The sequence below is a fragment of the Enoplosus armatus genome, chromosome 4 (assembly GCF_043641665.1).
Source record: "Enoplosus armatus isolate fEnoArm2 chromosome 4, fEnoArm2.hap1, whole genome shotgun sequence".
In the NCBI taxonomy this organism is placed as follows: Eukaryota; Metazoa; Chordata; class Actinopteri; order Centrarchiformes; family Enoplosidae; genus Enoplosus; species Enoplosus armatus.
In genome coordinates, this window is record NC_092183.1 from 4,707,889 (window position 1) to 4,720,580 (window position 12,692).

At 44.8% G+C, this 12,692-nt stretch overlaps 1 protein-coding gene across 1 annotated transcript in view; it reads right to left on the minus strand.

Moving 5' to 3' along the window:
• Positions 1 to 591: 591 nt before the first annotated feature.
• znrf3 (zinc and ring finger 3) overlaps positions 592 to 12,692 on the minus strand; it is a 29,276-nt gene continuing 17,175 nt past the window's right edge. Inside the window, exons 2-7 of the mRNA XM_070905021.1 lie at positions 10,163 to 10,237; positions 7,763 to 7,894; positions 6,405 to 6,515; positions 4,885 to 5,052; positions 2,466 to 2,568; positions 592 to 2,330 (exon numbers count right to left, since the gene is read on the minus strand). Coding sequence (XP_070761122.1) covers positions 592 to 2,330; positions 2,466 to 2,568; positions 4,885 to 5,052; positions 6,405 to 6,515; positions 7,763 to 7,894; positions 10,163 to 10,237 — 2,328 coding nt within the window. The remainder of the gene's footprint in view (positions 2,331 to 2,465; positions 2,569 to 4,884; positions 5,053 to 6,404; positions 6,516 to 7,762; positions 7,895 to 10,162; positions 10,238 to 12,692) is intronic.

The window sequence follows — 12,692 nt, forward strand, 5'->3', positions numbered from 1 at the left end:
GCTATGTCCGTACAACCTATTTGAGTTGGTGGTTGAAGCTTTATAGGCAGTCAGTGTTCATGTGTGCACATATACATGTAGATGCAGATGTTTGTGAATTAAGAGTGTACTTTCTTTTTTTGTAAAGGAAAAATCTCAGATTCCTAGATCTTGCACAAAAAGGTGGAGTCTAGATATCTTCTTCTTGACAAAATCTGAAAAAAAATCTCACAAGACATGGACCCGGATTACTTATAGCTCTGAAGGGGCCTAACCCTTGATGGCAGCAGACAGTCTGCAAATAGGTGCCAGTACCAACCTACTTCTAGTTTTAGTTAACAACCGCCATCCATATTTGTAGTATCACTTTGTCTCAGTGCTATGGTAACATAGTTTGGTGCTGAGACGTTTTGTGGCCACAGGAATGAACTTGATACTCTGTATGTCTAGAAATGACGGGCCATTTCAGTAGAAATCCACACAATCTAAGATGATAACATTCAGCGCTCAGAGAGCAAGGTTAGAACAAGGCAGCTGAGGGTTTCAATGATTGACTGACTGACTGATACGGTACCAAATACATACTTTCGACCCTTCTCTCTGGGCTCAAGTTCATACACTCAGACCTCCATCATTTGTTGAAGTACTGCTTCCCAATGCAGTGGGCTGAGAGTGGAACAAAGCCCTGGTCTCCTCCTCCTGAGGGTATGGCTGACCTCTATACTGTCCTGAGGTGAAGTACCCCTCCCTGGGCTCATGTCGCTCCCCTGTCCGCACCTCTGCCTCCACTGTGATACTGATGGGCAATAAACTGGTCTGGGTCTCTGCCCCTGTGCCCAATTCACAATCTGTGTCCTCAGGAATTATGGGTATTCTCTGGTTGAGTTCGCAGCAGCCCTGTCCAGAGCAGGCATCCGAGTCTGCATGGGCATACTGCACATTGACAGCGTAGTCCTCGGTGTAACGCCCTGCTGTGGCCCTGTGGACCTTCATCTCTTTGTAGAAGCAGCAAGGCAGCCCTTCGTAGCTCACCTGCTCTGAGGAAGGGCACATGTGCTCAGGCGCAAAGTAGTTCTTGGGGGTCGAGTTCTGAAAGTCCACCCCCCTGTGAAAGCGTCCTGTAGCCGGATGCCCAGCTTGGTCCGAGTCCTGCCCTTTGCACTCCACGTTTGGAGGAAGCACCTCAAAGCAGCAACTACAAGCTGCAGCACCAAACTCCCCTGACTCCTCCTGCGCTCCTTTTCCCCTGTCTGCTCCGGTAGCCTCTGGAGCCCCGGCTGAGGTAGTGCTAGTGTTGCTGTTCTCCCTGGGTTCCAGTGATGAGCGACTGCTGTAGTTGGGCTCCAAACTACAGTTGGAGAGGTGGTCCCCCGAGTTATATCCCGAAGCTCCAGGAGGGAGCTGGAGGCAGTCATGTCCCAAGGGAGCAGGGGATGATGAGTCCTCGGCAGGAACTGCGGTGCAAGCCGCGGCCCCTGCTTCCCCCGTGGAGCCCCTACACGGGCTCTTACTCCGGTAGACGTAAGGATCGTAGTCACTGCTCAGCGAGCTGCGGAAGGTAGAGCAGCTACCGTACACCCCCTGGTTGCTGACCTCAGTACAGTCCAACATGGAGTCACTGGAGGAACAGTGGCACTGGCCTGAGCTGCTGCTGCTGCTGTCACTACCAGGGCAGTCAGCAAGGTAACCGCTGCACACTGAGCGGTGGCCGTGGTAACAGCTCAGGCCAGAAGTGCTGCCGGTATCGCCTATCCTTGAAGAAGAGGCAGGTGCCATGTGTACCACTGTGGGGTATAACAGCCCCTGCTGAAAGGCCCTGCTGTGGTGGCCCTTGTGGGCCCCTCCTCCGCCACCAAGCTGCCCTGCCATAGCAGGACCCTGGCCGCCCTCAGGCTGTTGAGGGAAAGTCAACCCCTGAAAATAGTAGTGCTGGTACATAGTCTCGTACTGCGAGAAGCAGGCTGCTCTGGAAAAGTTGCGACCATGGAACTTGGGTCGTTTAAAAGCAGCATGGTGCGGCTGTGCTGGGTAGGCGGGGGGTCCTCGGTGCTCTAATCCGCAGTGGTGGGGGTTGAGTGAGTGGTCCAGATGAAGGGTGGGGTGGTAGCTCCGGAGAAAGGCAGATGTTGATTGGGGTGGGTACAGACCTTGAGGATCCGGGTGCTGGTCCACAGTGAGCACCGTGATGGGGTTGCCGTGGGGGTCCATGCTGGTTCTGGTTGGGTAGGCTGTCACCTGGCCAGCACGGTGCACCCTGCCGGGATAATGGACTGGCAGCACCACCCGCTGGCGACCGTGAACTGGGTTTCCAGGGTCCATGCATGCTGGTCCTGGATTTCCCTTCTTTTGCTCTGTGCAAAGAAATAATGTAACATTTAGAATCTCTCATAATCCCTTCCTTCAATGAAATAAGTGTTTCTGCTGCTGACAAGGAGCATTTCATCTCAACATCAAAGCGAAATCAGAGAGGTTGTGCACCAACTCACCGATGATGTTGTGTCTACAGTGGGGACAGGTGTGATGCTGAAGCAGCCAGGGGTCGACACATTTCTTATGAAATCTGTGAGCACAGGGGATCACTCGCAGCTCCTGTGGAGGGAAAATACAAGATTTAATAGTCAGACATGACCTGTACTGTCATCTGTACAAATAGCAGCAAATACAGTCACAGCTAATAGAATAAGATGCACATATCAAACTATTGAGCCCTGTTGTTGTTTTTTTAATTACATTGATTATCATATTAGAACCTTTAAAAGTGTTTCCAATTAATATTGGTAATTTGTGGCTATATAACTTAATTAAAAACATTAAAAAAGAGGTCCACAATGTCTCCTTACAGCAGGAGAACAAAAACATCTGATACCCAAACAAGTAGGGCAAGCACTCAAAAGGGTTCCTTCCAGCATTTTTCTTTAATTAAATTAATGGCAACAGTCCAGCGTGCACACTGGGGTGTGAGTGAAATGTCCAAAGTGAACTGCTGTTCATTTAATTCAAGACTTGTGCTCACCTTACTTATTTGTGAATACAAGGATCTGTGATTCTGCCTGGTAGCACCGTAATGGACTTGTATATATTTAATATGAAGGCGTTAAGAAGAGTCTGTTCATTTCTTTGAAACACCAAATGCAGCACAGTAGCCCTGCATTGTTTTTTTGTGATAAGGTTCAGCTATTTTTCAGGGCTTGCACCACCAATTCAGGCGTAAACTACTGTAAATCACAATTACACAGGTAGCTGAACGTCACGTAGGTGAATTAGTGGAATGGGTCAACTTAAATAGAGGTCGTCAGTTATTTTAAGTTGTTTTTTAAGTACATTTTCAAGGCAACAAAAGAAAGTTGCCACTTAAATTATGTACATGACAAACTGCAGCAGGGTTTAATTTCTCAGAGGGTGAATAAATGTGTGGGTGAGAGCCGGTGAATGTCCAGAAGGTGGCAGCAAATCTACACAGAACTGTCAACTGTGGCGATGGTTATGAGTCTAATCGGGGGTTTTAACTCGGAGGAGGCGACTTTACATCATGCCACAAACAAACCTCTTAACTAGATGCCACACCACAGTACAAACACAACTTTGATGCTCAATGTCACCACTTTCTGGAACAAAACAAACAAGAGGCTTCCACTTGAGGATTGATATGATAAGAGTGCAACACTTTGTATTCAGATGGAGAATTGGCATGGAGGAATTGCAAGACACAAAAGCAGGAGCACTCTGAATATGAATTATACTATTCTTTTCCAGTGAGAGCTCTTTCGCTGCCATAAATACTTTACTCTATGGCTTAATGTGACTCATCTTTGGGCTCTTTTCCACCCAAGCTTTTGTTGCTTGGTTCACTGCTCAAAAACGGCTTTGATGCCATTCAGCCTTTTATATCGCCACTTCCTCTGTGCAATCCTGGCGCCATGCTTTGTTGTGTTTTCTTCTCCTCCTTACCGAAGAGACACATAACCACAAAAGAAACAACAAAAAAAAACACATACACCAACTATGTACCCCTGGGCTTTGGGGTTTGTCCCTCCAGCGTCCGTGTTGAGGATGAGCAATGCTGTTACAGTAAGTCCAAGATTAGGATGCATATTTTGACAATGACTCCTTTTAAGGATTAAAGAAGGCCACACTGGGAAAACAGGAAGCATAATCACAAGCCAATGCACTCTGGGTACCGTTATCTCTCCAGGTGCTCTGAAAGGCTGAACTAAACATCTAAAAAGGCGCCGGAAAGAACGTCACCAAAGATCGCAGCACTGCGGTCCCCGAGCACATCAGGGGAACTTCCATTCTATTGTCCACAAAACTGCATTATGTTTCATGTCTACAGAATATGTAATGAAAAGAAAACAAGCTCAGTGGGTAGATGACCACACTAACACTGCCAGAGACAAGAGGTTTGGCTCCCACATCGTCCACTTTTGCACACACTGTACACGACAAGTCACTTTGGATGGCAAGCATTCGCCAGCACGAGATGATGCACGTTACTTCTGTGTCTGTGTTGAACTTTCATGTGTCAGATAAATTGTTACTCAAAGTGCTCCCCTGGTCACCCATTTGTATCACGACTTTTTCTTATTTTGTCTTTATAATGATAATTTTTAACAAATATTGTAGATTAAAAATAAAAAAATCCTTTTTTTTCCTCATAAAATCTCAATGAGCCCGACTGATGTAATATGGGTAAGCATAGCAATGATACTTCACACAATTAGCTACCAATACATGTGGACTGACCTGAAAGTTGATTTCAAAATAGTGTGCATACGTATGACCATCAGAACAAGAAAAGTCTACCTTTGTATGCAAGAGCTGCAGCGTAACAGCAGGCCACAGTTTATGGCTTTATCGTTTTCATATCTAAAGTCATGAATTCAAACTTTAAGGGTCTTTTCTTACCTCCCCATCGATGTACTTCTCCAGACAGATGGCGCAGTCGGAGGTGGAGCTGCTGCTCAGTGAATCAGAGGCTCCACAGCTGCTCTCGCGCTGGCCCTTTCCTTTGGCCTTGAACTTTCTTGTCTCCATCTTCTCCAAGGCTTGGATGGCCATTCTGTTCATGGAGCTCTGTGGTGGGGAGGAAGGTGGGACGGGGTCAGCGGGAACAGCTGCATGATTGATGAGCCACATTCAACTTTTGAAAAGACCCCTTTAAAGCTCTTGCAGAATGGGAGCTTAAGTAAGACATTAGAAACTGTCACAAGACTTGAACTCAGTGATGATGTTTCTAAGCAAACATCCTGTTAAATGTATACACGTCAGTGTTGGCAAGTGTCTTCTTTTGAACTGTGTTCCTCTTTGCTGATGTTAATGTGAGAGCGCTGATGTTGCCATGATTTGAGACTGTTCCCCTTGACACAGTACATCATTTTGCAATGTTTGACTGATGCATTAGCAACTCTCTCTGGCTCCGACTCTCTGGTCTCTTTTCATCTCTAATTTGCTTCATGTTGCCTTAAAAATGTTGCTTATTAAAAAATGGTGACTGATAAGTTGACACATACAGAACTACTTATTCGGATTAAACTAAATGATTCACACGTGTAGCAGACGTTGGGATTTATAGCAGTCACTGGCTGAATTGCTGGTGCATCACTTGCGTAAAAAGTTATTTATGCTCAGGGTGAATTAAACTAGGGTCTCCGGAGAGTGTTTCTTCTATGTTGCCTCACAACTAGATAACTGTAGACTTTTTAAGGACATGTAGACACCCTGGTCTGCAAGAGAGCGATGAACTTTGGTATGAAAGTCATTCTCATGACAGGGTTGACAAACATGAGGACATTAAAATCTGTATTTTCAGTGTGTAATTAACTGCAGTCTTGTGAGGGCAAACTCAAACAGGATAGAAAATGTTAATACTGTAGAAACAATATTTACTCCACAAGCAGTTCATTAATTTTTCACATTTCGGGAAGGAAAGGTTGTTAAATGTGACAAAGTTGCCCCCGGTGTGAGTTGTTAATTAACCACCAAAGGAAGTCACGACCAAGTCATCCGCTGCTGTGACACGCACACACACACACACACACACACCCATTATACACCCACACACACGTGTGCTGGCAGGATTACACCTGTCTTAACGGGTGCCTCTACAGGTTTTCTGCTCCAGCAGCCATCCTCTCATCAGCGTTAATTAAATGCTTATCCTGATTCATGCGCCCGACGTAAGCCTCCACCGAGGGCCTTTTGTCAACACACGAGAGGAGTCAATCAACAGCAGTGCTACTGTCGCCTGACTCAACGCCTGCGACTCCAAGTGAAGTCGTGTTGACGGGAAAATCAAGGCATGGCGTTGTGTAAGAGGCACACATAACAAAAGTTTGGTCCTCTGTGACTCACACTGAGATAACAAAGTGTGTTTGTCCTTTACTCTTCTAGTTCTAGTGGTGATGGGTGTGTATTCAGGCACTAACCTGGCTTCTCCTTTGTTTGAGTTTGATCTTGATGAGCAGAATGAGGCAAACCAGCGACACGACGACGAAGAAGGCCAGGAAGATGCCCATGTCAAAATATTCCGTGGGCTGCTGTGGAAAAGGAGGGCAACAGAAACACAAATTTGTCAAATTATCTTCACATGCAGCTGGTTAAAGGGGTTACTCTAAAACCCAAGCATTTATCGTTTCCATTCAGCGACGGTTGAGGATATTTGATTATAGGTTTGTTAGCAGCTCAGCGGACCAGAGCACTCAATGATGTGACTCATCCGACTCCTCATTATGCAAATAAAAGGAAAAATGGGACCTTCACACATAATCCGGCGATGCTTTCTAGAATAAATACACGGTTGATTATTCATGCAAGTCAATTCATTTCCATCTCAGAATCGTTTTGTTCTCATTGTGTCAGTTGGTGACGGTGTGTCAGTAATTAACTCAGGTAAGCGCTACATCTCTCACAAGAATGAGAGCATTCTGCTGAGTAAACCGAGTAGTTGGTGGTTGATTAATCGTTTTAGTCATTTTTCAAGCACACATGTCAAACATTATGCGGCTCCAGTTTCCCAAATGTGAGGATTTGCTGTTTTTCTCTGTTTTATGTCATTGTAAGTTGAATATCTTTGGGTTTTGGGCTGTTGGTTGGAAAAAAAAAAACAAGCAATTTAAATACACCGCTTTGGGTAACGGAAGAACTTTACGAGCATTTTTTTTTTCACGACTTTTTGACATTTCACAAACTAAACAATTAATCAAGAAAATAAGCAGCAGATTAACTGATGATGAAAACAAGAGTTCAAGACGAGAAAAAGAGCAGATTTAACATCTTCCCTTTTTCTTTATCGGTAGACGTCGACTAACTTCTGATCATTTCCAATAAATTCTGTATCAATAAAGGTCCTGTTTAAGGCTCACTGAGAATGGCCAGAGTGTTTTATTCTTCGTCAGAAAAATGTCTCTCATCAGACAGTCCTTTCTCTCGGGCTTTCATTATGTCAAGTTATTTGACCTCAAAGTGTGCTGGGCTCTTATCAAATATTCCAAGCAAACAAACAGCTCTTTGAACGGCTGATATTAATCTCTCACAGTGCTGCGAAAAAGTCCTCGGCCCCCGGGGCAGCGGAGAGCAGAGAAGAAAGGGAGAGGGTCCGATTTCACAGCTGGAATTTTTTCGTTTGTCTTCACGTCTACAAACTGTTTGGTGCGTGGGCCTCACAAACATGTTCACCTCTTCCTCGTGTTCCTCACATGTGCCTTAGATTAGTCTCACACACACACACACACACACGCACGTCATCTACACTGAGTGGTTTTGGGGTTTTGGCATGAGCTCTTACCCTCGGTGGTCTGTGTTGTATCCGAGCGCGAGCCACTTTCTGCTTGTTGACGATGTTCATCAACTTGACAGCGTCATTGCCCTTCACGTAAACCACCGGCCGCTTCAGAGGATCCTCCGCGACCTGGTTGAGCTGAAGGAGAGGAGAGAGGAGAATGCATCAAACACAGATGAAGTGATACATAAAACAATATTAAACTTATTCATCTGGTCAATAATGGCCTTTCGTTAAAGTGTCTCTCTGATTTTACGCATGAAGTTCAGTTTACTCGTCATGAGGAGCCAGCCTGTGGAAAGGTCTTCTGTGGCATTATGGGAAATGTAGGATTCAAGCTTCAAGCACAGATCAGTTTTCAAAAGGTCAGATCAATTGAATCCTACTACGTTATGGTCAAAATCACAACGTAATGCAGTGGTACCCAACCTCACAAGATCAACCTGAGCAGTCGTGAGATGACTGAAAGGATAAGTGTATATATATATTTTCTGATTCTTTCTTGTGAAATATAGATATAGACAGTTTTACCTCTTAAAGCTTTAAGTATTCAAATGTAAGGCAAAAAAGACAAAAGGTTAAACATTTTTCATTCTAAAGTCACACTCAATGAATAGAGTTGGAGTCAAGGGCGACAACAAATGCAAACGAGAAAGAAAAATCAAATGCGGTTCTGGTTATAATAAAAAGTTTTTAATACTGCATGGTTGACACCAACGCGCTGCCTTCATCTGGGTATCAAAGGCTGAACACTTTCATCCAAAACGCGATGGTGTCAATCATGCAGTGGTAATTATACACAGGACTGAGAGAGCAAGTTGATGTTGCAAATGAAACAGTGTGAACATCACTCCGTGGTTTAACTGCCTCCAACTGAGAAATGCAACGTGTGACGAGGGGTCACGAGCAGACATCGCTTCACATTAAGCAAAAGGTTTGTGGACTTCTGTCCTGATGCGAGTGAACTGTCTGAATGTAAAAAGGCATGAGCTCTTCTTCTAGCAACTAGGGAAAATGACCTATAGGCTCAAGACATGGAAACTGTGGTTGCAGTTTCCCAGAGGGAGCGGGGGGGGGGGGGTAGTCAATGAATAGTATGTTCTGGCTTTCAAGTCGGTTGACATCCTCCTTTACTCTCCCCTCTCGTCTGCTGGTTGGAATCTGTAATTTAAAAAGCCCAAGGGAAATACCGAGGATATTCGCATTTCTATTTCTTCGGCTGTCGTCATGTTCCCCAGTGAAATACTGTATGTTCTGGTTTAAAAAGTATAGACTCTGAAACTTTTGATGTCTCGCTTGAATCTGGTGAGTTGCTCCCGCTTTGGGAAATGACTCCGCCAAGGCTCCACCTTGGCCTCGGACAAACAATACACCATTAAAAAAAAAGTGTACCTATAAGTCCTACAATAAACTTTTTTAAAATGTTTTACTGTTTAAAGAAAGTTAAACACAAACTTAACTCTTGTGTTTCAGCCGCGAGCAGCGCTTGGCCTCACACACAGCATTAATTGAGATAAAAAGGAGGTCAAGTACATTAACTTCATAATGCTTCTCTCCTAATTTTGGCCTCGGGACCTTAATTCTCCTTAAGCTCCTCCTCCCTGCCCCTCGGCCTTGTGGGTCCTGTCTCTGCTGATCGGGCCGCTCTGACTGGAAAAGCCTCTCGGGGGAATTTAACACAGCCGCCCGGCGCTGCCTTTCATGTGGTCTCCGCGCAATCCCTTTTATCTCTCAGCTACGCTTTACGACCCAGCGGCAGAGGAGGGAGGGAGAAAAAAAAAACAAAAAAACCTGCAAGTCCAGGCCTGGTGTGGCGAGGATGAATACCACAGGAGAATTCTTGCGACAAAGGCGCTCAGAGGAGTATCTCGTGTATTATACCTCTTAACAGCAGACGCACAGGAGCAAGAAAGAAGGAGGAATGCGAGTGTCTGGGTGTGTGAGGCAAGAAATACACCTTGTTCTTACTGTAGCCTAATGTGTGCTCACCCAAATGTGCACTCAAAGACAGATCCATAGTCTCAGGGGATGAGGTAATGTGCGCTACCTGTGCAATTATGAGCTCAACAGAGTTTGGTCATGGTCTAGTGAAAGCTGAACCTGGATATCCATTTTCAGTCCTCTCGGAGCGCAGCGCACTCCTCCAAAACACAAGTTAGAGAGCTCAAAAAGGCCCAGAATGCTTGAATGAGCGAGGCTGATCCACATGCTTTTGAACAGAACTAAAGATAGAAAGATCATTGTTTGGACAAACAGAACACACACACACACACACACTGCCAGTCAGAAGGGCAGGGCACGCTGCTGAGCTTTCTTCAGAAGTGAACACCGAGACAGATTAGAGCGTTTCAGTGGTGTTGAAACGTGAGTGTGTGAACGCCTGGGTAATTTTAGGTGTGTACAAACCTGGTCGATGGCATCTGGATTCTCCGACACGTCGAAGATGACGGCCGTGGCTCCCCGCTGCACTGCTCTCTTCGCCTGCAAACGCAGAACAAAGCAATCATTAGTATACTGTATAATCAACAACAGCGCACAGAATAAGGCAGGGAATGTCTCGTCACATCGACAACTGCACTCTCAACTTCCTAAGATTACGTTTTCACAGTCAAATTCAGGCCACTAGAGGGAGTACTCTGCCCAAGTGTGACCCCGTGCAGATCATCTGGAATGAGCAAATGAGAAAGAAAAGAGACGAGAAGTAAACAAGCCACTGATAACGTTTGTTAGGATGCACATGTGGTCTATGTCTCCATGAAGTCCTCATGATGTCATTCTGAGTGAATCTGCACAACATTATGCTAATAATGTGACGGAAACCAAGACAGTTTCATCCCACCGTCGGGATCTAATGCACGCGTAGCTCCATGTCATGCAACTCTGCATGACATGGAGCTGAATGTGAATTGAATTCTGCTGTACACGCTCAGAAAAAAAGTTGAATAAAAGTTATCAAGGATTTCCAACTGCTAAAAATGTGAGCTGCTTTCATCTGAGAGAAGGGAAAGTCACAGCACAGAGGTCTTTTGAAGACTTCTGCTAAAGGCAAGAGATAAAGGAAATGCTTGGATCTGCAGAACCCCAAGTATCTCCTCGCAGAATCCAAATTGGTTTCCCCTCGTCTGGAAAGGGAGAAAAAAAAAAAAAAAAAGCTCCTTTATCTTAACTCCTGTTTTCCCCTACAACCCGTTCTCACCCCGCTTGATTCACGGCGCCCTATTTAGACAACGTTTTGATGTCTGCACTACATGATCTAAAATAGCGCGACTGGGATCATATCCTGGTATTATCAAGTGCCCTTGGGTACTTGCCAGCGCTCTTCATAACTGGAGGGAAGAGGGGGGTGAAGATCAAAGTGACAATGTACAGCGCTGTGACTCTGCTGCAGAGTGGCTGCACTCTGTGTCACCGCTGCAGTCAGCAGGCACTTACAGGGGACAGCGAGACGGGGAGAGGCGGTATGTGCGGGGGAGGCGCTCTTTTCACAACACATCATATTGATTTCTGATATGACAACACTTACGTTTCTGCATCTTTCGCCCACAGAGGAAAGAAGACGGCACTTTCAACTGACCGAGCCACCGGCGCCAACACTTATTAATCTGTGATATATATATATATACAGAGAAGGTCTTAGTAGGGTGTCGGTCCACCATTAGACCACAGAACAGCTTCACTGCTCCTTCTCCAAGTCTGAGGAACTCGACTGGAGGGATGAACAAGCATTTTAACCTCATTTGGTGTTTTGATGAACGCGTCAGTCCAGACTTTGTTAGCTCAAAAAGTTTCCCCTGTTGGGTCTGGCGAGTGTGACGGCAGCAGCATACGACTGCTTTATGAAAGCATCTGGATTCCTTTATGTTTCTCTACTTATTATTCAAGTTTTTCCTTTAATTTGTCCTAATCATTTCAGCACTTCACGTAACCACTATTCCTCTTTGTAGAAGCAGTTTGTTTGGCAGGATTTTAAAAGACTGTTGTGAGGTTTCTGACTCATTCACCTGCAGTTCGGGCACAAATCTTTGCACCCCTGTTAGTTATTTCCTGCTGCTTTAAACATCAAAGCGTTGATTTCCTAAACTCTTGTGCAGCTGATGAAGCTAAGAAGCATCTAATATGATCCATATTATCTTAGATTTCCTTTTCCACGGGGTTGTTACATTATTTGCAACTCCCTGTGTGTACTAAGAGTCTTTAGAAAGAGGTTAATGATTAAATATAGCTTTCCAAGAAGTAGCATGCGTAGCTAATGTAAGTTTGGATTCAACTTTACCAACGTGTCTACTCTATAGACATGGCAGCCTTCTATTGTTTAAAGCAGTCTACTTCTTTTTCCTCCAAAGCAAGAAAGAGAACCGGAGGTATTTGCATTCTCCAGAATCAATAACTGAGTCAATAATGACACTAAATATAAAACATATTAGAATATATAGAATATATTAGAACTGGCAACACACGTGCGTGGGCCAGCCTGGTTCTTCTTCACTGCAGAATCCTTTGGTGGGACTACTGCTGCATGGACAAGTCACGGCAGGAGGAAAATAGAGCCAAACTAACAAAAGGCCTTTAATATAAGGGGCAGCATATGTACCACACTCTGTGAACACAACTCTGAGTGTATCAGCTTCAGGAAAATGTAAACACATCATGACTCTGAAGTGTTTGAGCTACGTCTCAATTAGATTTCCCCTTGGTTTAATCCACAGATAAGATGTTTATGAATCTGCCTTTCATAGTCTATTAAAGACTAATTAACCCTGCAAACTGATTCGATCTTTCCAGGCAGTGTACGAAAGCCTTGTCAAACACTGAAACATAAAAACAGCGACGCGCTACAAACGCGAGCTCTTCCAACTTTCTCTTTCGTCCTGCCTCCTTTACATAAACTAACATCGCTCTCTTTTCTGTCTTCTTTCACTTTTTGTACTTGGAAAGT